The sequence below is a fragment of the Drosophila novamexicana genome, unplaced genomic scaffold, assembly GCF_003285875.2.
Source record: "Drosophila novamexicana strain 15010-1031.04,08,12 unplaced genomic scaffold, DnovRS2.1 tig00000024-arrow-pilon, whole genome shotgun sequence".
NCBI lineage: Eukaryota > Metazoa > Arthropoda > Insecta > Diptera > Drosophilidae > Drosophila > Drosophila novamexicana.
The window spans coordinates 1,578,454-1,605,474 of NW_020824768.1; the positions used below are offsets into that span (position 1 = coordinate 1,578,454).

Sequence of the window (27,021 nt, forward strand, 5' to 3'; positions counted from 1 at the left end):
ACATTATTTGCCCAAGATATAGCAAAAAATCATCAAAAAAGGTTGACTTTACAAACGCATCGTTTTTTGTTCAACAACTATTTTTAGGCCATCGATATTTAATTTCTTTGAATGCCATTTTGTAGTAGGGATCCTTACGAATTTAAAAAGGTATAACATTATAAAATCAGACAATGTTTACCCGAGATATTCAGAAAAAATCATCAAAAAAGTTTCGATTTTTGATCCGACCCCGATTTTGACAAAAAACGTGATGTAACCCCTTGCTTTTTTGGTCAATTTGGGTCAAAATTTAGATATTAATATCCTTGATGCCAATCGATAGTACTGATCGTTACGAGTAGAAAATGGTATAAAATAACAAAATCGGACATTATTTGGCCGAGATATAGCAAATAATCATCAAGAAAAGTTGACTTTACAAACGCATTGTTTTTTGTTCAACAACTTTATTCAGGCCATCGATATAATAATGTCATTTTGTAGTAGGGATCCCTACGAATTTAAAAAGGTATAACATTATAAAATCAGACGATGTTTACCCGAGATATTCAGAAAAAATCATCAAAAAAGTTTCGATTGTTGATCCGACCCCGATTTTGACAAAAAACGTGATGTAACCCCTTGCTTTTTTGGTCAATTTGGGTCAAAATTTAGATATTAATATCTTTGATGCCAATCGATAGTACTGAGCGTAACGAGTAGAAAATGGTATAAAATAACAAAATCGGACATTATTTGCCCAAGATATAGCAAAAAATCATCAAAAAAGGTTGACTTTACAAACGCATCGTTTTTTGTTCAACAACTATTTTTAGGCCATCGATATTTAATTTCTTTGAATGCCATTTTGTAGTAGGGATCCTTACGAATTTAAAAAGGTATAACATTATAAAATCAGACAATGTTTACCCGAGATATTCAGAAAAAATCATCAAAAAAGTTTCGATTTTTGATCCGACCCCGATTTTGACAAAAAACGTGATGTAACCCCTTGCTTTTTTGGTCAATTTGGGTCAAAATTTAGATATTAATATCCTTGATGCCAATCGATAGTACTGATCGTTACGAGTAGAAAATGGTATAAAATAACAAAATCGGACATTATTTGGCCGAGATATAGCAAAAAATCATTAAAAAAGGTTGACTTTACAAACGCATCGTTTTTTGTTCAACTACATTATTTAGGCCATCGATATTTAATTTCTTTGTATGCCATTTTGTAGTAGGGATCCTTACGAATTTAAAAAGGTATAACATTATAAAATCAGACGATGTTTACCCGAGATATTCAGAAAAAATCATCAAAAAAGTTTCGATTTTTGATCCGACCCCGATTTTGACAAAAAACGTGATGTAACCCCTTGCTTTTTTGGTCAATTTGGGTCAAAATTTAGATATTAATATCCTTGATGCCAATCGATAGTACTGATCGTTACGAGTAGAAAATGGTATAAAATAACAAAATCGGACATTATTTGGCCGAGATATAGCAAACAATCATCAAGAAAAGTTGACTTTACAAACGCATTGTTTTTTGTTCAACAACTTTATTCAGGCCATCGATATTTAATTTCTTTGAATGCCATTTTTTAGTAGGGATCCTTACGAATTTAAAAAGGTATAACATTATAAAATCAGACGATGTTTACCCGAGATATTCAGAAAAAATCATCAAAAAAGTTTCGATTTTTGATCCGACCCCGATTTTGACAAAAAACGTGATGTAACCCCTTGCTTTTTTGGTCAATTTGGGTCAAAATTTAGATATTAATATCCTTGATGCCAATCGATAGTACTGATCGTTACGAATAGAAAATGGTATAAAATAACAAAATCGGACAATATTTGGCCGAGATATAGCAAAAAATCATCAAAAAAGGTTGACTTTACAAACGCATCGTTTTTTTGTTCAACAACTTTTTTTAGGCCATCGATATTTAATTTCTTTGAATGCCATTTTGTAGTAGGGATCCTTACGAATTTAAAAAGGTATAACATTATAAAATCAGACGATGTTTACCCGAGATATTCAGAAAAAATCATCAAAAAAGTTTCGATTTTTGATCCGACCCCGATTTTGACAAAAAACGTGATGTAACCCCTTGCTTTTTTGTTCAATTTGGGTCAAAATTTAGATATTAATATCTTTGATGCCAATCGATAGTACTGAGCGTTACGAGTAGAAAATGGTATAAAATAACAAAATCGGACAATATTTGGCCGAGATATAGCAAAAAATCATCAAAAAAGGTTGACTTTACAAACGCATCGTTTTTTGTACAACAACTTTTTTTAGGCCATCGATATTTAATTTCTTTGAATGTCATCAAAATCATCAAAAAAATTTCGATTTTTGATCCGACCCCGATTTTGACAAAAAACGTGATGTAACCCCTTGCTTTTTTGGTCAATTTGGGTCAAAATTTAGATATTAATATCCTTGATGCCAATCGATAGTACTGATCGTTACGAGTAGAAAATGGTATAAAATAACAAAATCGGACATTATTTGGCCAAGATATTGCAAAAAATCATCAAAAAAGGTTGACTTTACAAACGCATCGTTTTTTGTTCAACAACTTTATTCAGGCCATCGATATTTAATTTCTTTAAATGCCATTTTGTAGTAGGGATCCTTACGAATTTAATAAGGTATAACATTATAAAATCAGACGATGTTTACCCGAGATATTCAGAAAAACCATCAAAAAAGTTTCGATTTTTGATCCGACCCCGATTTTAACAAAAAACGTGATGTAACCCCTTGCTTTTTTGGTCAATTTGGGTCAAAATTTAGATATTAATATCCTTGATGCCAATCGATAGTACTGATCGTTACGAGTAGAAAATGGTATAAAATAACAAAATCGGACATTATTTGGCCGAGATATAGCAAATAATCATCAAGAAAAGTTGACTTTACAAACGCATTGTTTTTTGTTCAACAACTTTATTCAGGCCATCGATATTTAATTTCTTTGAATGCCATTTTTTAGTAGGGATCCTTACGAATTAAAAAAGGTATAACATTATAAAATCAGACGATGTTTACCCGAGATATTCAGAAAAAATCATCAAAAAAGTTTCGATTTTTGATCCGACCCCGATTATGACAAAAAACGTGATGTAACCCCTTGCTTTTTTGGTCAATTTGGGTCAAAATTTAGATATTAATATCCTTGATGCCAATCAATAGTACTGATCGTTACGAGTAGAAAATGGTATAAAATAACAAAATCGGACATTATTTGGCCGAGATATAGCAAAAAATGATCAAAAAAGGTTGACTTTACAAACGCATCGTTTTTTGTTCAACAACTTTATTCAGGCCATCGATATTTAATTTCTTTGAATGCCATTTTGTATTAGGGATCCCTACGAATTTAAAAAGGTATAACATTATAAAATCAGACGATGTTTACCCGAGATATTCAGAAAAAATCATCAAAAAAGTTTCGATTTTTGATCCGACCCCGATTTTGACAAAAAACGTGATGTAACCCCTTGCTTTTTTGGTCAATTTGGGTCAAAATTTAGATATTAATATCCTTGATGCCAATCGATAGTACTGATCGTTACGAGTAGAAAATGGTATAAAATAACAAAATCGGACATTATTTGGCCGAGATATAGCAAATAATCATCAAGAAAAGTTGACTTTACAAACGCATTGTTTTTTGTTCAACAACTTTATTCAGGCCATCGATATTTAATTTCTTTGAATGCCATTTTGTAGTAGGGATCCTTACGAATTTAAAAAGGTATAACATTATAAAATCAGACGATGTTTACCCGAGATATTCAGAAAAAATCATCAAAAAAGTTTCGATTTTTGATCCGACCCCGATTTTGACAAAAAACGTGATGTAACCCCTTGCTTTTTTGGTCAATTTGGGTCAAAATTTAGATATTAATATCCTTGATGCCAATCGATAGTACTGATCGTTACGAGTAGAAAATGGTATAAAATAACAAAATCAGACATTATTTGGCCGAGATATAGCAAAAAATTATCAAAAAAGGTTGACTTTACAAACGCTTCCTTTTATTGTTCAACAACATTATTAAGGCCATCGATATTTAATTTCTTTGAATGCCATTTTGTAGTAGGGATCCTTACGAATTTAAAAAGGTATAACATTATAAAATCAGACGATGTTTACCCGAGATATTCAGAAAAAATCGTCAAAAAAGTTTCGAATTTTGATCCGACCCCGATTTTGACAAAAAACGTGATGTAACCCCTTGCTTTATTGGTCAATTTGGGTCAAAATTTAGATATTAATATCCTTGATGCCAATCGGTAGTACTGATCGTTTCGAAAAGAAAATGGTATAAAATAACAAAATCGGACAATATTTGGCCGAGATATAGCAAAAAATCATCAAAAAAGTTTCGATTTTTGATCCGACCCCGATTTTGACAAAAAACGTGATGTAACCCCTTGCTTTTTTGGTCAATTTGGGTCAAAATTTAGATATTAATATCCTTGATGCCAATCGATAGTACTGATGATTTGTCGATGAGCGTCAGAACCGCTTTGCGCTGCATAGACGACTGCAACTGCGTCTGCGCATCGTTACTTGGGCGTTTGCCACACGCGAATGCCTTGAGGCTAACTGGAAATCAATAAGCGCGCACACGCTACAAATTGTGGCAACTGCGAGAGTGCAGGCCCGCGGCTTTAAAAGATTTGGGTTTCGATTGGGATTTCGCAATCGAAGCCGGAGTCTGGCTTCGCCACAGCTCGTATCTAATGAGGCGCAAAAAAGGCGTGACAGCCGCCTGCTTGTGGCAGCACAGATGTCAGCAGCTTTGCTTACAACATTTTGCACTTACATGCCCCACTCGCAACATTTTCTCTTAGTTTTAGGCGAGACGTGGCCTAGTAGGCCGAAAACCCGCTCCCGATGAAGCCATTAAAATCAAAATAATGTGGCCGTATTTGTTAATTGGCCAAGTCTAATGAAATTAAAGCTTTTTAAGTTTTTCTTACAATTATTTTGGTTTATTTTATTGCAATGCGTATGAGCAAGGTTCGTAGAAATTGCATTACACATGGGGTATGTGCTCTATTAAATGAGGCTTGCAACACTTTGGTATAACACTTTCTGTCAACTCATTATTATATTAGTTATTAGTTCTCAAGTGTCTCATAATTTAATAAATTACATTTAATGAGTTCTTTGCAATAAAATGAAAAATAATTGATGAATAGTTTAAATAAATAAAAGCAGTTAGGAAGGGTATTTCGCATTCAGTTATATAAAAACCTTTATACTGAATCATTTATTTATTCATTTTAAGCATTTAGTGAACAAATTTTCTTCGTATTTTGCGGTTTTAAATAAATTTGTCTCTAGAGACGTGGCTAATTCCTATGAATGGATGCTTAAGCAGCCCAAGAATTTCAAGCACAAATCTCTGTACGTACACACAGTATATCTAATTGCTTCCGGGAAAGAGACAAGAGCTAAAAATATGAAATCTTTTCATATACACACACATACACACACACGTGCATGAGAAATGCCTGTGAGATATAAAAGATTATTCATAAGAATATTCCCAACGAGAGATGACGTGAACAAATGTTGTGGACCAACTGATAAACTCAGAGGCAGATTATCAAATGCAAAAATAAAATCAAAATAAAATCGCAGCAACAACAAGAAATAACCGGGCCAACTACTGGGGCTTGGGAAAACTGGGCACGCATGGGAAATTGTGAAATCATCACGAAAAACGCTGCAAACTCTTACGCCCGACAGCGAATTACGTGCGCCGCATGACCAAAACAAAGAGCCAGCAGCTACAATGAATGAATGACTGAATGAATGAGTGAGTGAGTGAGTGAGTGAGTGAATGAATATGTCGGTGACTGAGCAAGGCGGTGAGTGATGCAATGAGTAACTACCTAGGCAAAAGACAACAAGCACTGGCAAAACAAAAGCCAAGTGGAAAACTAAAGGAAAAAGGGAAAACGGAAAATCTGAGCGCATTGTTTGTTCGCGCGCGTTTTCCACAGCCACCCAACTCTCGGTCGGCATCTTTTGTTTGCCATTTTGTTTGCTTTGCGGCTTTAAGGTAAACACTCAATATTTATTCCTTTGTATTTACCCCTTTGCCCCTGCCACACCTAAACGCAGCCGCAACCGCGGCGTGAATCCTTTGCATTAAATCTGATTTTTATGGCCAAAGCATTTTACGCTTTGGCTCTGCTCTGCTCCGCTTCGACTTGGCTCACAATTTTCGTGGGCGTAATTGAAAGCTGGGAACGAGCCCACACAATGCTGCATAACAAATTTGTAAGCCAACTATTTAGTGCCCAAATCAAAGGCAGCTCTACGTACCGATAAATCGCATCCGTCCGACGGCCCATGCGGCGTATGCGCAATCGGTGCAAATGGAGCCGGCGGGCTGAGCTTTTCGAGGGGGGTGTGGCGGGGGCAGCGTGTGCGGCACTTGTGGGCTATCCAGCTGCCCAGCCCCCCTTTCCACCTTCTCCTCCTGCATTGTCAGTAATAAAAATGTCGAAACGAAGGCTTGCGGCCACTTGCCGAATACTTTGCAATTGTTAAGCTTCATGCGATTTCAATGGCTTTATCTCTCGGTGTCTGTGTGTGTGTGAGTTTGAGTGTGTGTGTGTATTTTAACTGAAAGCAGTGGCCAGTGTTAGGCAAATATTGAAGTATTGAACACGTTTTAGCCAAATTGCATTTTTATTGCCGACTCCTGCAGTGTCTGCGGGTGTGCACTGTACATATATTTAAGGAGATGAGTTCCTTGCCAACAGATAGACACAGATAAAATACTAATTTAAATATATATATATATATATATATATAAATATATATATTGGCTTAATTGATCAACTTGTTAGCTTTAACTATGGTTTTTGTAGTATATTTATTTTATTAATAATATATTTGTTAATCATATCTCGAATAATATAAACATGACCTTTTTATATTTCTGTCTTATTTTTTGAATAAACTTTAAATTGTCAATTAAAATGCGAATTTTTTAGGGAAAACTTTTGGATTTCAGGTTCGTTCTTTAACTAACAACCCATAGAAATTCGTAGCCCTCCTTTCATTCGATTTTTCTTCCTTTTTGCGACACTATTTCGTGCTCGCTACGTGCCTTAGCTTAAAATTGTCATTGTTGCCATTTTCAGTTGTTGTCTGTGAAAAAGCGCTTTGAATCCTTTTCGACAAGTCGTCTGTCCATTTTCCATTTTCCTCTTTTGCCCTGTTCAAATGCATTCAAAGGTTGGTAAAATTCATTTGCATGCACAGCGCTTGTTTGATTTTATTGATTGAACATTTGGGGCGCCCCTCAGGGGCTGTCAGTCAGCATATTAAAAGTCTTCGGGCGGGCAACAAGTGCAACTTGTGACTCACTGTGACTCGACCGAAATCACAGTTACTTACAGGTAACTACACCCAAATATCACGATAGCACACAATGTGTTTTAGTCCGTTTAAATTCGAATTAACTAGTTATTTGCATGCCGACTATCTAATCGCCAGTTCAGCTAAGCTCATCGCTCTCTTCTGCACACCCAACTTGGCTGACACCTCCAAATGGAGCACACGCTGCCTGCTCCACACTCGTAGTTGGCATTATTTAATAAACATTTACGAGCCCATGTTACCATATGGGTTGTGTGAGTGTGTGTGTGGGCGGGCGGGAGGTTTTGCAGAGCATGTTTGCCTTAGGATGGGCCGTGTTGCAGGGGTTTTTTGTTGTCATGCAATGCGCAAACACAAAACTAATTGAATTTTTTGTAGCTCTTACCATGTCTCTATACCTCCGCCTCTCTCTCCCACTCTCGCTCGCTGTCTGTCTGTGTGACCAGCTCTTTGGCATTTTCTGCAAGTCAGCAACGGGGAAGCCAGCCATTGTCTGCTCGCTGGTACGTGCCACAATTTTGGCTTGTCACAGCGTTGTTTGCGTTTTGTAGGGTGTGCCTTGGTGTAGTTTTTTCTTTTTTTTATTGTTGTTGTTTGTGCCCCAAAACATAATCAGCATATAATTAAAAGCTACTAACATGCAACAAATTACACGCAAAGTATCTTGTAGTCCGAACAATACAAACATTTGTTCAAGGTTGCGCGTGATTGTGTTTTTGTCTTACATTTCGATTGCTTTTTGCTTGGACATCTGCCCAGTGCACAGCGTACTGGGCGTGGCATGGACTGACCCAAAAATCCATTTATTGGCTGCAAAAACAACGCCAGCAATTTGCTGCTGTTTAACATTAATGTAGATTTTATATATGCTGAGCCAGCTGGCACCATTTTTATGGCCCGTATTGTGCGTCTGCCGGCGCGCACGATGCAATGCAATTATGCTGTCGAGTACATGAAGTTCTCAAGTGCTCAAGACCTAGACGCCTTCTCATTGTCCAAAAATGTGACCCAATTGCCTGGAGCTGGGCATTGTATTTAATTTAATTTGATTTTATTTTTATTTATAGTAATTTTTTCTCTACTTTGAAATAGTTTTTGACACAAATCTGTATGCAAAGTTTGCAGTTATTGTAGCCTGTTGTCTTGTAAGTCTGTAATATGATTCCAATTGCGTTCATTGGCTTAGTTTGGGGTTTCATTCAAATAGTCAGCAACTCGACAAGTAAAATACTTTTTCGAATTGTGCCTCGGCTGCGTAATTGTAGTAGCCGCAGATAATGCCCCCGGCAACATGCCACTGACTTGGCCCAGTTTGGGGCCGCGTTGTTATCAGCAACCGAAAATGAATTTAATTAAAATACTCATATTTTATATATGAATATGTGTATGCCATAAACTAGTGCAGTTTATGGTATGTGCACAACAAACATTTCCCAGCAGCAGCAGCAGCAAAGGCAACAAGTTGCTGCTGCTCTTGAGGTTGCAGCAACATCGGCATGTTGCTGTCACATGAATCACCTTAAAGCTGTACAGAAGCTACGAGTCATCAGTTTTGATTGCTTTAGTTAAAGTTTACAACATTCTATTACATTTCACATAGCTCTTGATGACAATTAGGCTGCTTATTGCTGCCGGCATGTGGAGAAATTTTGCGTACGTTGACATTTGTGAGCGGCAGCCGGCAGCAAATGCAAGCTAATTATATTGCACATTCGATGGGATAACCCTGTCACCCCCCAGCATTTTTTTCTGCAGCATACTTTGCCGTTGGCATAATCTCATAAAAATGCTTGTGCCGAAGAGCGTCCATTTATGCGGGATCTGTGTTGCTGTCTGTTGCCAGTTGCAATCGGTGGCCATTGCCGTCGCTCGTTGATGCGTTAATTTGCATGCAACATGCACTATGATTACCCGCAGCAATTTGCAGCCGCAGCAGATAGAGGGAGCAACTGCAGCTGCTGTTGGTTGCACTCATCACGGGGCAACGTCAGCTGGCCAGGCTCCATTCGCCTACTGGGCGCACAGCATTTGTTGCTGCTGCTATTTGCCCGACAAAAGAGAGGGCCGAGCTGGGTGCATTGAGGTCTGGCTGTTGGTTTATTTGTTTGCTTGCTGTTTGCTGTTTGTAAAACATTTGCACATCTGCAATGTTGCCAATGGTTGGGCAAATGGTCAGTTGGACAGTTGTATATCGTTTGCTGTCGTTCGTTTGCTGTGCGCCCAGTTGTATAATTTGCAATTGTTTGTTGTTATTGCAGTGTGTTGTTGTTGCTCTGCTTCTCTTCTGCTTCTTGTTGGCAGCAACGACTGCATGTTGCTGCTGCAGCTGCTGTTGTTGATGTTGTTGTTGTAGCTGCTTCACTTTTTAATTATTAAAATGCTGCTGTTGGCGTTGCTGTTGTCAGCAATTTCCGCAATTGTTTGTTGTTGCTGCTGCTGCTGAGACTTGAGTTATTCTTATATTACAGCTGAAGCAAAAAGTCAGAGCTGCCAGATATTCCATTGCTGCTGCTGCTGCTGTTGTTGTTGTTGCTGTTGACTTATTGTGCAAATTGTTTATTTTTGATTTGTTGAACATTTGTTTAACATTTACCTCAGCCTTTGTTTTGCCTTTATGCTGGCGCTTTAGTTGTTTTTATTGTTATTATTATTATTGCTATTGCTGTTGCAGTTGCAGTTGCTTCTGTGTGTGCAGCATCAGCTGGGCAGCTGCCTTATCGCGTGTGTGATTCATGCTCTGCAGCTCGAATTGGAGATGTTCTTGTAGCTGCCCTTTTATTTATAGATTTGCAATTTCATTTGTTTGGCATTCTGGTGCTTGAGGTCGCGGGATTTATGCATCTGGCTGGCACTTGATGTAAAAAGAACTAGCCAAACCCAATCCCTTTCAAGGGCTGGCCCCAAGCGGACAGGCAATCAACTACAACTGCGACTCTTAAAAGTCAGCGATGCATATCACATGTGTGTGTGTGTGGGTATTTAAAGTCTTTTGTTGCATTTCAAGCAGCGCTGATTCAATTAGCCGGCTGTCAGCTTGCAATTCGCTAGCGAGATCCACAAAGCACAGAGCTCTTTGGCGAAATTTTTTGGCACAAATTCATGGAACACTTTGGCTAATGCAGTCGTACATCATAAAGTAGTTTCCTCTGATCTCTGGCATTCTGCTTTCTCGCCAATTTCTTTCGGCGATCTCGCCTAGATATGTTCAATGTAAATTTGCATATAGATAGGCTCAGCTACTTGTGGCAACATCATAAATCTTAATAATTAATAATATAGCAGGCCGCAGCGCACAGCCGCAGCTAAACAGAAGCCAGCCCACATATTGCAAATATGCCGCTGCTTGCAACACACACACATTTTTTTCAATTAAATTTTTAATATGCTTTTTGAGGCAGACAGTTTTTTTTTTTTGGTGTGGCATTTGCTCAGTGCAAGACGCGTCTGCCTGGCGCCTAACCGAAAATGTAAGCCAATCAGCAGCAGCAGCAGCAGCAACAACATCGCGAAAGTGTGGCACGTTGTTGCTGCAACAGCATTGGCCAAAACGGGGCATGCAACTTGGCAACATGTCGACGACTTTTGCTGAACTCTTGCCGAGGCAGTCGCATAATCGCAGTTGACATTTTCATTGCAAAATTAGCACAAAGTGCATGCGTACACACACACACACACACACACACTCACACACGCAGTTGTTACTTATAGTTACATATATGAACTTATATTCAAATGGGCGAATGCAAATAAATGGCAAGGAGATTGTCGCTGTTGCAGCCGCCGCAATAAATTCAACATGCAACGCAGACGTGGCGCCAAAATCTGCCAGCTTCGATGTCAGCGGCGTCGCGTGCTGCAAGCTGCATCTGTAACTGACAATCCGCATACGTGTGTGTGTGTATGTTTGCTTGCCACGCGGAATTTGCCACACAAATTGAAAAGTTATGCGCGCATTAACAATTTATCAGCTGAATTGCTGGGATTCTCGCTCGTGTGGCAGCTGCAATGCAACAAAAAAAAAAAACAGGCTGCAACAAATATGTAAAACAAAAGAAAATAAATAAATAAACTTGTGAAGGGCGCAGTACGCCAAAGAAAACAAATAATTGAATATACAATAAATAAATATGCGATGCAAATACGAAAACGAAAGCGTCTCGAATAAATTAAATCTACCAAAATACCAGCAAAATATACAAACCTTTAACGCGGAGCTCGTGTAGACAGTCGGGCAAATATCAAGAATAGAACTTTCTACTATCAAGCGCCAATTGCTGATATACGATTTTGAAAATATTTGCGATAACATGAAAATTAGCTAAGACCAGCAAAAAACGAAGAACAACTAACATTGGCAGACCGAAAATTGAATACCCTGAAGTCAAGTGCAGACGAAGGCTTAATCTATTGTTGCGACACAATATATTCAGATAAATAGTATAATAGTCAAACTTAAAAACGGACATATGTTGGGAGAGAAATGAAGCTCGAATTAGCCGAGCTTGATCGTGATATTTTATACAAACTTATTTTTCGACTGAGTCTTACCTTGAAGCTACATGATATAGAAGGCCGCCGTTGATAATATTTCGCACATATGAAGCAGCAGGATGTATCTGTGAAATGTCATCTATCTGAAAATATAAAAAGATCTCTTATACCAGAACTTTATTTTCAATTGATATGGCAGCTATAGTTTATAACGACTCTACTCTTAATACTGATCAAGCATATACATATATATTATGGTCTCTGAGTTGTCTTCTTCTTCCAGAAAGCATTTGTTTAGTTTGCAAATGCATTTCAGAAGACTTTGCCTGCTTTTGGTATGCTTAACTAGACTTTGATTAACTAGACTAGAACAGAGTTCAACGAACCGATTCTGGTTTTTATGTTTTCTTCTTTCTGAAACGCCACGAAGCCAGCAGATCTGCCACAGCTGATGACGATCTACATGCCTTCTGGCAGCAGCAACAACAACAAGAAACGTGTCATAATAATAAGAGGAACTCAACGAACCATAAAATGGTATAACAGTTGAAGCATATCGATAGGATCTACTGCCGGCACCCTGCGCACCTTTCTCTATGTTATGCCCGCTTCTTGGTCTTAATATGCTCGGCTCTATCGGACTAATGCTTCTTCTCTATCATTTCTTTTTGCCGCATTTGTTGACTTTTAATCGTTATCGCTGCACAAATTGTTGGTGTTTGACAAGTAGTCAACACTTTTTTTTTGATAACAATTATCGAACGCCCCTTGACACACGGTGCCACGCAACCAAGGCGGAGTGGGGTGGGTTGAAGGGGGCGGGGTCTATGTCTGGTGGCAACCGGCGGATGTTTTTATTTGTGGTTTGCACTGCAGTCACTCGGTCTGAATGTGTAGTATTTGTTGTTCAAGTTGTTGCTGATTATAAATTTCTTTTACAATTTATGGCCCTAGCCAATAGTTGACTTCTTGGCCCGGCCTGCGAGCTGTCGATAGGGTTTCGCTGCGCACAGAATGCATTGGGTTGTGGTGTGTGTACACAAATTGATTTTCTATCAAGGCCATAAATTTCACTAGAAAAACACAATTTTGAAAATATATATTTATGATATACTTAGTATGCAACAGGCAAAAGGTTATTTGCTTTTCCGAGAAACCACATGTCATGTTAGACTAGAAATTGTTTTCAAGTGTATATTTCTGTAAGAATTATGTTGTATAAGTGCTGCTCTTATACATATATATACACGCACACATACTTTATATAGTTTTGCGAGACAAACACAAGTCATGAAGTCATTTGAGCGTCAGCAGCAGCCAAAAGTTTGCTTTTGCACTTAGTAAGCATTTTCTTTAATTAGAATGAGGCACTAAAACTTTTCAACAAACACATCACATTTTCCCCGCGCGCACACCCTCTCTTTCTCTCTCTATCTCTCTCTCTCTCACTCAACAAATTCATGAATTTCTACAGATTTACAGCACATTCTGTAAATTGAAAACGCATATAGCATATGTGGAGTGTTTGACAAGGGGCTGAGGGGGGAGTGTAGAGGATAGCCGAATGATGTCAAGGTATGTAAAGCTCGCCTCTGAGCCAAGCTAAGCGTTTTCTTGGCTCTCAGCCAAGTCTGATAATGCCTGCGAAAATCGGTATAGGCTTTTGTCAGGGGCATGCGTGTGTGTGTGTGTGTGGAGCAACACAATGGCCATGACTATAGTCAAGCCGAAACCACCGTACCACTGCACCACCGTCAACGTGTCTATTTTCCCTTCCGCAATGCCTGTCGACAATTACAGTAAACAAATTCGCACACGTTGCCTGCTGCTGTGGTGACAGGCTGCAAAACAAGAGACGCAAATAGACAGCAGCAGCAGCAGAAGCAGTTGCAGGGGCAGCAGCAGCAGTGGCAGCAACAGCAGCAGTTGTAAGTGAAAGAAAAGTGCATAAAAGCTTTTGAGTGTGGGGGCGTAACGGTGCCACGCCCACATGCCCTGCGGTCATGGCCATGCCAAGGCACACACAACTCGTATTTTTGGCAGGCACAGTTTTTGGCCATGCATGAGTTTTGCATTTTTTACGCCACGCCTCGGCCCCAACTGCAATTTGGCAGCGCGCTGTGCCCGAAATACTTTGCCCTAGCATACTTTTCTGGGCCATGCATGTCCTCATGTGTGTGTGAGTGTGTGTCACGTTGCGACAATTCAATTGAATTGTTGCTGTGAGCTCTTGAGCTACAAAGCAATGGAGCGAACAGCAGTAGCAGCAGCAGCAGCAGCAGCAAAGCTGAAAGGAAGCCTGCCCCGGTTCAGGTTTAAGTTACAGCCAGCCTCGGAGGCGACGGCATCAGCTGCAACATTTTTGTGCCACCAGCCAGCCAGCTAGACTGACTGACGCCGCCGACTCTGACAAGGGATCTGGCCAGTTGCCAGTTTCCAGTTGTGGGCTGCCTGCCTGGCTGAGTCCTCGGATTGCCTGATTTATGGGCAGCTATTCACGCAGCGCATAAACACGCCATTGCACGGGCCTTAAAGTCGTTTGGCAAGAGCTCGAAGTCGGGCCGGGCCAGGCCATGGCATCAGCTTTCATGTTGAGCTGGCACTTGGTATATTGAATAACATTTGAATCGAATGATTGATTCACTTTATGACTCAGCTTAATTAGATGCCATTGTTTTGCACCCACTTGAATGGCCATATGTCAGCCTGCTGTTAGCTTCTAGAGACCTGATCAAATGTTTGCCAGATGCCAAGAGTATTGGCTTTATTCGACTGTCGCACTCGCTCGCTGGCCTTGCGCTTCTTTTCTTTTCACATTCAGTTGCCACACTTGTATGCAACGGCATTTTCAATTTTCCATTTCATTTTGCTTTTGCAGCTTGTTGAATTCGCAATGCATGACATGGAAAATATGTGTCATGGCTTTGCGGCCAGCGACGCGTCGCGCCAGTTGCCAGTTGCCCGTGCCCGTTGCCAGTTGCCACATGCGCCTGCCCCAGCGTGCAACACATGACAACAGTAGCTGCTGCCCCTCCGCTCCCGTGGCTGCCACAGTAGCTGTCGACTTAAATTTAGCTGCTGATGAATCGCTGCGACTGTGGCGGCGACTGCGACTGTTTACAGTTTTTGTCAAACTCATTTCGTTCCATTTGCTAATTTTATGGCCACAAAATGAAAAAAAAAAAACATCTGGCCAGCTAATCGGTGGGGCTACGGCTATATACTATATGCTAATGTGCCAATGTAGGTGCAGCGCGGCGCACATAAACATCATGTAGAAGCCATTAATTTAAATTATAAGCTATAAAGACAAAATAGGCAGCACACACACACGCAACACTCACACACACGCGCGGCAGACGTATCTATGCCATATAAGTCGATTGCTCAAAGTGCCTGATTTCTGCTTTGTTGTTGTTTTTGTTGTTGTTGTAGCTGTTGCTGTTGATATTTTTGCTGCTGTCATTGTCATTGCAGTTGTCATAAAATGCGTGTCATCAGCCCACGCCAGCATCACACACTACTCTCCCCTCCCCACAACTGCCCGCCTTCGGCTGCCCCACACAGAGAACGACAGTTGCACGCAGCTATCTTCATTCCGGGCTCAATTGTCGCTCGGTAGCTGCCACCAGCGACAAAAGCTATTAACACATAAATGCATACGCACATGTGTGTGTGAGTCTTGAATTTACTGATGTTGCAACAATTTGCCAAAGGGGGTAGCTAACAGCTGCAACAACCTGTTGATGATATGTACATGATTTATTTTAGAGATGAGCTTTAACAAATCTTGGGCATGTGAACCCCTTAAATTAGAACATTTTTGTACTTTTTATTGTACTTTTGTACTTATTATTTATTATTTATAAATTATCGCAGCAACAATTTGATTGCATTCTTGAAAATGATTCAAGTGATATTGAGCATAAAAATCGATTAAGTGTTGATCCTCCAGTCGCTTGGAGATGACTTTTCAATTATTTGTGATTGGGATCTCCTGCTCTTGTTCTATTTGGAAGACAATTTCAAGCCAAAATTATAAGGCAGCGGCAACAATAGCAACAGCTGGCCAAATGGAAACTAAGTTTATGGAAAGGCAACACCCAAAAAATTCGCAATTACGAGCAATTGAAAAGTTATTAAAACGCCCAAAACTGATAAAAAGAAACAAATGGTGCTATACATAAAAGTAGTTAAAGCGAAACGCAATAAACTAAAAAGAAAATGAATGTTCAATTGTTTTGAAAATGTATTTAAAGCCCACGCAGAGTACGCTGACATGATGATGGGTATCGCCACCAAATTGAGGCACAAAGCAGGCTTTGAGCCATAAGCAATTAAGTGAGCCACACCCGAAGACAGCACAGAAATTAAACAAGAAATAAACGATATTTTGAAGATAATTGGGCAGCCACGAAGTTGGCAGAGATTGACAGCCAAGAGCTAAAGAGTTTTATAGACTAGAGCTAGAGCTGTTATTTAGATGCGTATTTTGGACAGATAACTAATTTTTGTTTTTCATATGTTTTACTTTTGCAGGCGCCATTTGCGGTGGCAGCTGCTGCAGCAATGCCACGGAACTGGAACTGCGCCAGAAGGCAGCCGGAAAGTTTGAGCAACTGCTGCACCATCACACGAGCAGCCTGCGCGGCATCCTGGAGACCACGGCCAGCCAGTTTCAGAGTGAGTATATGAGTACATGTATATGAATACTTTGAATCGCATTTGAATGTGCGAGAGTGCAGCCTGCAAAATGCGGCAAATGGAAACTGAAAGCTAAAAACTGGAGACTGCCAAATGGCAAATGGCAAACGCTTTTATGCAAATCAGTCCAGTCAGCCAGTCGGTCGGTCGGTCGTTTGGTTGGTTGGTTAGTCAGAGTCGGAGGCAAAGTCTGAAAAGTTTATAAACATATATATATATATATGTTTTTTTCGTGGCAATAAATTATTTATAATATGCAAATATGAGCGTGGGTCGCAAAAATTATGATGATAACTTTTATTTTTCTTTCGGTTTGAATTTAACAAAATTAAACTTGAAACGCGAAATTGATTTGTAATTTGCATTTGTATGCAGATCAAAGCGACTCACGGCAATGAAAGTCAGGCATATATACCTGTGTACATATACATATATATATATATATATGCCAATCCATATCCATAAACAAGCGAGTCTTGGCCGGGGCATATCCGCTGCGAGCTGTTTGGAATGCAACAAAGTGTCTGCATCTAATTAAAAAGGCATTAAATATTGTTGTTGCTCATGTTGTTGTTGTTGTTTGTATTGTGGTTGTTGTTGTTGTTGTTGTTGTTGTTGCTCATCGCCTTTTGGACACTTTGCAAACTTTGTTTGGGTCACGTTTTCGGGAGGACAACAGCGGTAGGAGAACTTTTCAATGCCTGCAAATTGTTGTCGTACATGTTGTAAATCTCGCTTTAAGGCGTGCCCCCAGCTCGGGCTGCTGTTCTCAATATGTATTTGTTCTCGTTGTTGTTGTTGTTGCTGTTGCTGTTGGCTGCAGTTCTTGGAAATGGGCGCGCATTTAAAATTAAAAAGTTTTGTTTGCGGCTGCACCCGACTCTGGCTGTTTTTATGGGCCGCGTATTCGAGCACACAATTCGCGCACATATATCTATTGTTTGCATTTCATGTTTATTTAACGTCATTTAAATAATTTATTTCATTAAATCGTTTAAATTTGAAGCAAAAATACAAATTAATTTGACCGAGTAAATACTCGCTGTGGTTGTCAATTGAAATCTGAGCCCTTAAGGCCTCTATATGGAAGAGCTTTTGTTGATTCTTTTTCTTCTTCTTTTTTTCTGCCAGCGCTGCGGCACGAATTATTTAAAATTCTCAGTGCATTTGCTGCCTTTGCATGATGTCACATTAGAGCTCGTGAAGTATCCCACGTTCAATTCAAATGCAAAAAACAAATATTAATATGCAATCAGCGAATTCATTTAGCTTAATAAATATACAGGCAAGCAGGCATGGAAATGAAATTACATTTAAAATTGCAATTTATTTATTTAACAACCATATAAAAAAATGAAATAAAATAAAAGTAGGCGCGTGCTTTAAAAATGCACGAGGCTTGCAATTTTGTTGTAAATGTTATTTAAACTGTGTGCAAAAAATTTCCCCTTGTTTTTTTTTAATGCTGTTTATTTAATCATTTAATGCATATGAAATAATGTTACATATAATTTATGCATGTCAAACAATTTGCCGCACAGTGATTGGAAATTGTTTGGCTTTTAAGCCTCTTGGAGTTGTTTAACTTTGGGATTTGGCCAACTCGTGTATGGCCAACTCTCTTTTATGTCTACACACGCTGACCATAAAAATTGATTTACCTCGTACCAGCTCGTACGCCCGTGCGTATGCGTAATGTTTGCTCAAGCTTCAACTCTTCAAATGCCTTTAACTATAAAATGTAATGCATATTATTGCTGGTATTTTCGTTCCATTGTCGCGCTTACGCATAAAATATATTTTATTGTATATAAAATATAAATGCACATTGCCGCTTAATGCCGCAACTTGAGCAGCAGCAGCAGCAGCAGCAAAATCAGCCGCATCGAGAGCTGCGCATATGCAGGTTTTCCTGGCGCTTTTCCTCTCGCCCTGCGCCGCGTCTTTCCGTTTCCTGCCTGATTGTTGTTTTATGTTTTGTGCTGTTTTGTTTTGCTGTGTTGCGTGGCTTTGTTGCTGCATGTGCTGCTTTGCATTGTTGTTGTTGTTGCTGCTGCTTCTCGTTCTGCTGCTCCGTGCGAATGCATGTTCCGTATTATTTTTAAGCAAGTATTTGCGTGTGTAAACACGTTTCGCAGCTTACGAATTATGCCAACTCCCGCCGCCTTTAAGCCCTGCCCCCTTTGGCAGAAGCGCCTCCACAAGCTGCCTCTGGCCAAGCTGGCGGGTCTGTCTCCATTGCGGGCGCACTATGTCTCCATTGCACTTAGCACGTTCCGCTGCTCCATTTGCCCCTTCATCCTCACTCTTAATGCTTTTGCCTGACAAAAAGCCAACCCGCCCTTCGCAGCCGTTTCTTGCCTGCGCTTCGGCGTGTGCCTGCATAAAAGTTCCAAATGCTGACTTACTGATCAGCCCGTTTGGCTGGCTGCCACACACACACACACTCACCCACAAAAACTTTTCGCTCTTTGTGCAACAAAAACGAAGTGTGGCTAAAATTCGTTTTCTTTTTATATTTTCGCATTTTTGCAATGCAACAGCAATAACAACAACAGCATCAATTGCAACAACAGTGCGTGCACTTTCATAAGTCGCAACTTTCGTGGCACATTCCACTTGGCAGTTGCCTCTCTCCGCGCTTCTCAAACGCGCTGCAAAGTCTGTTTCGGCCATATCTTGCGCTTTGGCCAGCTTGCTGATGCTGTTACTTTTTTCTCCTCTGTTTTTTTTTTTTGTCTACGAGCAAAGTGGCTTTTGGCCGTCATCGTTTGTTAACTGCTTTTGTTTGGCTTGTCACAAAGTGAAGCTGTTAGCTAGTTGGTTAGTTGGCCAGAGCCAGAGATACCGAGCGTCAAGCTCGAGTGGCTGCAGTTGTTATCATTATTTTTTACTGCAACTGCAACAATGCGGCAACTGAAATTGAAGTTAAGCTAGGAATTTTGTAAAACCTACGACCTCGTAAGGTTTTCAAAACCTAAACAGGATTGCGTGATACGATCTTATACATACAATAAATTCTCGCTGCAAACTCGTTTCACTGCCATAAAAAATGCTTCCAATTAACACGATTCTTTAAATTTAAATATATATTTGGCTCAAACTGCCGACCTTGACTGTGCAGCTAGATTTACTGAATGAATATCTGAAGCGGATAGCATCAAACAACAATAAATAAGCTGCAGCAAAACCAGCTCGTAATCGTTTGTTTATTGAAAAACAAAATTAATGGAGTCATTTGCGGTTTGTCAAACAAAACGCGATAACAAAAAATATTTAATTAAAAATATAAAAAATTATATAAAAATTGCGCAACAGGTTTCATTAACTGCCACTGGCAGCAGCGGCTCCATTTTGTCTAACCAACTTGTCTGTCTGGCTGGCTGCACCGTCCAAATGATATTTATAAGCATTATAATTAGTTGCTAACCACTGTAAATGTACAGCATTTGTAAGCGCTCACTTTTAATTGGTGGCACCACAAAAAAAAAGAAAGAAAAGAAAAGAAACTTAAAAAGCCGCAAGAGATTAGGAGTTAGAGGCAAGAGGCTGACAGCAGTTAAGTTAGAGCTTCGCAGTAGACAATTAATGCGTATGCTCTGAAGCACCTCAATATGACGACGCAGATATAAAGTCAAGAGCTAAACTCATCCAATTACTTTGACATTGTGCTAAAGCCAGGCATCCAGGCGCAGCCAGCACGGAGCCCACAGCTGTTGGAGTGGCCGAGTTGGCTAAGTCAAGTTGTTCCTCCTGCTGCTGCTGCTGCTGCTGCTGGCATCTGGTTTGGGGCGTGCCAAGACGGCACGCCTGCCAGCAGATAGCTAGTTACAATCCAGGCACTTGAGCACACTGTGTGCCGTCTATATCGATGCGAGCTGGAGCCCAGATAGCAGCAATTATCATAGAGCAGATAGCAGGCTAGAACGCAGGCTATAATTATGTGTGCTCCACCTTAAAAGTCACCCAATCAGTGAAAGATGCGAGACTCCAAAAAACACTTCAAAGCACCTGGACGGGCAATTCCCAGGCACCACTGTGCCAGGCTCTTTGGCAAACTGCAGAGAGCACAGGCAAAAACTTGCCACATTTCAAAATGGACCCAAATGGGAGAGGGAGAGAAAGAGAGCGAGACAGAGAGAGCTAGATAGAGGGAGAGCGCGCACGGGAGCAAAGGCTAGAAAAATCAAGAAATACATGCATATAAAATGCAAATAAAAAAGCGGCAGATACTAAAATTGTAATATCCGCACAGGAACGCAGGCAGCGCACAACACAAACCGGGGAATAAAATATAAAATAAAAAAAAGAACCTAAAAACTACACAAAAATAAAAAACAGGATGGCATGGCTAATCGCAGCACGCCGCACACTTAATACCCTTGCTTTTTACAAGAGAGCTTAAAATATTCTTCAATATATACGATACGAAATGAATTCTGTGCTTTCCATAGACCTATATGAAATAGTCGTCCGATGTTTATAAGACTGCTTGAATGGAAAGAGGATTATGAAGTCTAGTAAATGCCAAGCAAAGTCAAGATATTCTATCCCATTTCTATATACCTTTTAAGTTTAGACTGATTATTCCTATGGCAACCAACTGATATAGTGCTTCGATCCAGTCGATTTAGATATATATATATACTAACTGCAATAGCAAGAATGTAAATCAATCATTTTCAGGCTTAAAGACTAGTTAGCATAGCAACTCGGCTGTTGATACCGATCGAGAATATATATATATGAATAGCATCTCGTGACAAACTTGTAATACCCCGCTCAAAGGGCATCAGAACGGGCAGCAGAGGCGAAACCTGTGGGCTGTCCCTGCATATATGTATATGTATATTTGCCATGGCGTGGGAAACAGAAACAACTGCGAAACGCGGTCGCATCTGCCGGCGCGAGTGAGCCGCTTTTGGGGCTGGGCCTCGAGGCAGCGAGGAACCGGTCCGAGCCAAGCTTGGACGCGACTGCAGTGCCCACTGCTCGCCATGCTAATCCCGCTCCGGCGCCTTCTAATGAAGCAAATGTGGCCTAGCTCAGATATTTGCTCTATGAATACGTAAAGAACTTTCGAGTGAATGGAACTTCGTTTTTTTTTAGTGGCCCTACCTGATGCCCTTTATGTGTTGTTGTCGTGGGCGCGGCGCGGCCCGACTCCAACTCTGGCTCCCTTTGCAGTTGGTCTCAAATGGTATTTGGCCACAGACCGTAGCCGGAGCGTTGTCTAATTCAATCAGAATGTCCGTTTGCCCGTTTGGAGTCGTTGCTGCTTGATGTGTGACGATTGCGACAATGTTGAAAAATAAACCTTAGTCTAATGAAATTTTCATGTAACATGGCCAAATGGCATTTGCCTTATGCCGTATTGCGTTTGGTTAACTGCCTCGTCCCACTCAAGCAGCCAGTGCTCTATTAATTCCCAGAAACTAGAAATAAAGAGAGAGAGAGAGAAAGGGAGAAACAAATTGCAATTAGTTGTGCACAGCACATGAAACAACAAAGTGTGTGTGTGCCTGCCCCTGGCAGCTTGCATACACGTATATATATATATATATATATATTCATATGTATATATGTTCGTTTCTAGGCAGACTTTTGATATGGAGCCACAAACTTAACTGCCTGCACATAGCCTGTGGCTGGCTCTTGCCAGTCGGTCGTCCTCTGCGTGTGGGCTGTGTGAAAACCTCAACTTAATTGCTCACATTAGCCCGACAAAGCAGCTGCAATAACATTAAGTATACGCAGCGTATGCTGTATGCTGCCTCCGCCTCGGTCGCAGCCGCAGCCTCAGTCTCAATCCCAGCAAATGGCAATTTAACTATCAAACGCTGACAACTTGTTGCCAACATTTTATTACTATTTTAATGGACTTTAACATTAGATACTGTGGGCGAGAAATTAAGCACATGCTCAAACTTAACTATATGATATTAAATAAGATATTTACAGATGTGTTTTTATTTTGATAAAATCCATCGTTTTATGAACTTGGAAAACTATCATAAAAGGTGGATGTCAATTAGTAAGAGTAAAAGTCCAGAATTTAGGCACAAGCTTTCTCAAAATGAAACCAAACTTCTTTAGTATAAACGAAATAAGTAAAATATTTCGTAATTTTAACAAAAAGACAATGATGTACAAACTTACCCAAAGCAAAAGCATATGTTGCTTAAGTCCAATTGGGTTTGAAATTTCTAAGCCCAAGAATCAATTCTTATTTCAATAAAATTTCCAAATACTCAAATATCTATCTACAAAATTTAATTAAAAAATTCCTGATTTTTAGTTCGATTTTAAAAACTTTGCATACTTAATTAAGACAGGCACAAAATGTGTTTACAACTATAGAAAAAAACCAAATAAATTCTGTCACACTCATATTCGAATTTAACACTGGTTTTTTCTCTAAGTGTAGCTGCACTTATTTTCGCACTGCAGATGACAGCTCAAACTGGCAGCTTTGTAAAGGTTGTAAAGCGTTGGCTTTGCGGCTGGCTGCTTCTTGACTCTGACAATGGCTAATGGTTAGCACGCCAACATAGACATATATTTATAAATAATATATCTGTATATAATATATGTATACTGACAGTAAGCACTCTCCCATTTCAATTACGCTCACAATTGCTCGCACAATTTGTAATTAATGTGCGAATATCTGCGGTCATCAACGCATTTTGAGCTCGCGTGTTAATTATTAAGTGCAGCATCCGCCTGTTGAAGGCTTCATTTTCCACAGCTCAATGAGATTAGCGGCAGGATGTGTGCGGGGGGCAGGATGGGTGAAGGGGCTTGCAATTTCCACATGCCAAAGCTACGCTCCTCGGTTGGCATACGAATTGCATGCACTGTTCACAACTAATTGAACAATAACAATGTTATTGTTATATGGCAATTGATAAGCGCTCTCTCTCTCTCTCTCTCTCGCACTCGCTTATCTATCTACTGCTTTCTCGCTCTATTGGTGCGTATCCTGCGCAATTATCAGCGGCAATTGACAATTGATTAGCTGGCCAAATGTTGTTGATGTTCATGTTGTTGCTGTGGCTGTTGTGGCAGCTGGACGCTTTGTGTATTTGAAGCGAAACCAACAAATCGCAAGAAAGCTAATTAAAAGGGGTAAACTCTGACGCATCAAAGGCCATTAGCCGATAAAGAGCCAGACAGTCGGACGGACAGGGCAACAGTCAGCCAAGCCAAGCCCAAAATGAGCCCAAGGCTGAGAACGGAAATGCTTCGCACGGCAACAACAACAACTTTGGCGTGTTGCGATGAGTATAAAAAACACTTTGCCACGCCGAAATGTATTTATATACCCTTCTAGAGGGTATTATAAATTAGTCTTTAAATGTGTAACTTGTTATGGAGAGTTCTCTAACTCCATTAAACTTATATATGCCTGAGCATACATATAAGAACAAGCCGGATCAGACCATTATATCATAAAGCTGTCATAGAAATGAACAGTCAAAAATTAAGAATATTAGAAAATAACTTATTTGTTTCTCAAGATATTTTGACTAATCTTGGCTTTGACTAGTTTAACCATGCTCCTCACATATGAATAAAAACTTATGAGCATCAGGCTCTGTAGGAAGAATTGGTAAAAAATTAATTTTTATATAGAAATTGTTTCTGCTTTTCAAGAAATCTTAACCAGCCTTCAACAATTACTAGTGAAGCTATCCTTATATATTTCGAAAATATTTTGTATATATCTAAAAGAGTATTTAATCTTCGACGAGCCCAGATTTGCCGTTCTTTCGTTTTTTTTTCTGCTTTTAGTTTTTGTTGTCGTTCTCGTCGTTGTTGTTGTTGTTGTTACCATTTGCCAATTAACAAAAAGATTGACACTTTTATTTAAAAACCGAGTCGTTGGCCATAGAGAACAACAGATTGCAATTTAGAATTTGCCACGCTTCGCCAGTTGCTTGGCCAGCGAAGAGGCGGCGACGACTTCTCCGACAGCCAAATTGACAGACGGACTTAAAGTCTGACAGTCGGTCGTTGTCTTCTTTATAAGTCTGTTATATATGCTATGTGTGTTTGTATGCAGATTATCAAATTGACAAACGGTTGTGAGGCATTTGTAATCGTTGTATTAGCCGCGATAATAACGAGCCGCAAGCTGCGAGTTGCCAGTTGACGGTTGCCAGTTGGCAATTGCAGGTGTCCGTCAGGTGTGTTCGATGGCCAATCAATAATATAATACCAAAATCCAGGCAGACAGATTTCGCTGACACTTTGACAGATGATTTTTGAGCAATACTGTGATTAGCATACTCTGTGCTTGACTTGGGTATTTGAAAGCGTGGCAAAAGCTTTGATTGTTGATGGGGCATAGATTGATTGATTGATCGAAAAATAGCACAAGACTTGCGATAAATGAAGCGAAATAAGTCCAAATTACTCATTTGCCATGCTGAACAGTACACGAGTATAAATACTCATTCATTTTCTATGAGTATCCAATTATACGCATTACTTATATGAATAAATATTGAGAAGTAAATCAAAACAAAAGTACTCAGTCAAGCTCACTTTACTCGATTACTGATACTGTTTAATGCGTATAAGCTTATAGGCATTATTCACCTTCCCCATTTGTAATGCTCAAAAATATCTGACAATAAATGCTCCTTCATACTCAATAAATACCCATTTGTACGCACTATTTAATCAAAAGTGTTCGATGAAACTCTCTCTACTTACTTTCAATACTAAAATCTACTCGAATATTAATACAATTACTCACATAAATAAGTGTTGCTCACTTAACTTATTTGTAATGTAAAAAGCTACTTGAGTTTAAATACTTCTTTATATTCAGTAGGTATCCCTTTCTAAGCATTACTCACTCGAATGAGTAGTACGCAAAAGTATTCGTTTCACTCCGATGGCTGCTATGCTTCAATATGCTCCCAATTGTACTCCAAAGTAATTAAAACTAAATTTAGAAAACAGTAGAAAATTGCTTTATCTGCATAGAAAATCGAGTCAATCAAATCAAAGACATGTCTTAAGTACTTAAACTCGACTTTTCTTTAGCTAGCAATTATTGATTGCCTTGAATATTTAATAAATAAAATCTTTCGGCCAAGTCGAGCACAAATTTGATTTAATTAACTAAAAGCACTGAGAACAATATAATAAACTTTGGCCTTAACAACCAAGCCAAAATGGTAACAAATCCCAGACAGGTCATTAGGCCAGGCAAATCCCAGCAGAGGCATAGAGCTAGAGAGAGAGAGGGAGAGTGAGAGAGAGAGTGAGAGAGAGGGAGTAAGTGAGCGAGTTCAATAACAGAGTGATTAAATTTTATTACAATGTCGAACAAACAATAATAAGAACCACCTTTGGATTATGCTCTTCCGTCAGGTCACGTCCTGGAGCTGGCGGAGCAGTCGGAGAACAAGACGTTGAATGTGTTCTCCCAGGTCTACAGGCGAATGGAGCCACTGTCGCGAATGCTCATACATCAGCTGTACACGGAAATCATCAAGTATGTAGAGGCCTTTACCCCGGAAAGTGTCAATAAAAATAGCTATTTAACTGGTGCTTCTTCGTCTTCTCCGTCTTCTTCACAGCCATTTGAAGTACACGTCTAACTATAGCAGCAATAATGGGCAGGGCAACAGCATTTTGCACAGCCAGAGCAGCTTGGAGGATGCGCTGCACAAGTTCTTTGAGAATCTATTTCCGGTGGCCTACCATCAGGCGGTGCATCTGACCAAGGACAATTACGGCGAGCTGCACGACGACTACACGAATTGCTTGAAGCACAACTACGACGACCTGCAGCCATTTGACCAAATACCCAAGGAAATTCAGGCCAATCTGCTTCAGAGCGTGCACATGTCCAATATCTTTATGAACGCCCTGCTCCAGAGCGCCGAGGTGCTTAGCGAAACGGACGCCCTCTACGGCAAACAGCTGACGGACACGTGCCAGCTGCATCTGCTCAAGATGCACTATTGCCCCAACTGCAATGGCCATCCGGAGTACAGCAGGCCCAAGGTCTGCTACAGCTACTGCATGAATGTGATGCGGTAAGTTTGCTAATCCCCCAATCCCTTCCAGCTTTCCATTTGCTTATTTCATTTTCCCTTTTGCATTTGCAGCGGCTGCTCGGCTCAGTATTCGGGCCTTTTGGACAGCCCCTGGTCGAATGTTGTGGAGGCCCTGGACAACCTGGTGGCCACGCACATACGCTCCGACAGCGGCATTATGAGTACCATCAAGCAGCTGGACACAAAGCTATCCGAGGCCATTATGCGAGCCATGGAAAACGGACCAGAGCTAGAGAAGAAGGTAAGTGGAGCGTTCAAAGCAAATCGTAACTGATTTGTTAACAAGAGAAAGAACAAGCATCGAACTTCTAAAAAACAATATC

General features: G+C 40.0%; 1 protein-coding gene across 1 annotated transcript in view; it reads left to right on the forward strand.

The window, feature by feature from the left end:
• Positions 1–27,021, forward strand: part of LOC115771269 (division abnormally delayed protein) — a 96,991-nt gene that overhangs the window by 65,211 nt on the left and 4,759 nt on the right. The window contains exons 2-5 of the mRNA XM_030716884.1: positions 16,452–16,595; positions 26,007–26,130; positions 26,216–26,677; positions 26,750–26,939. Of these exons, the coding sequence (XP_030572744.1) occupies positions 16,452–16,595; positions 26,007–26,130; positions 26,216–26,677; positions 26,750–26,939 (920 nt within the window). The remainder of the gene's footprint in view (positions 1–16,451; positions 16,596–26,006; positions 26,131–26,215; positions 26,678–26,749; positions 26,940–27,021) is intronic.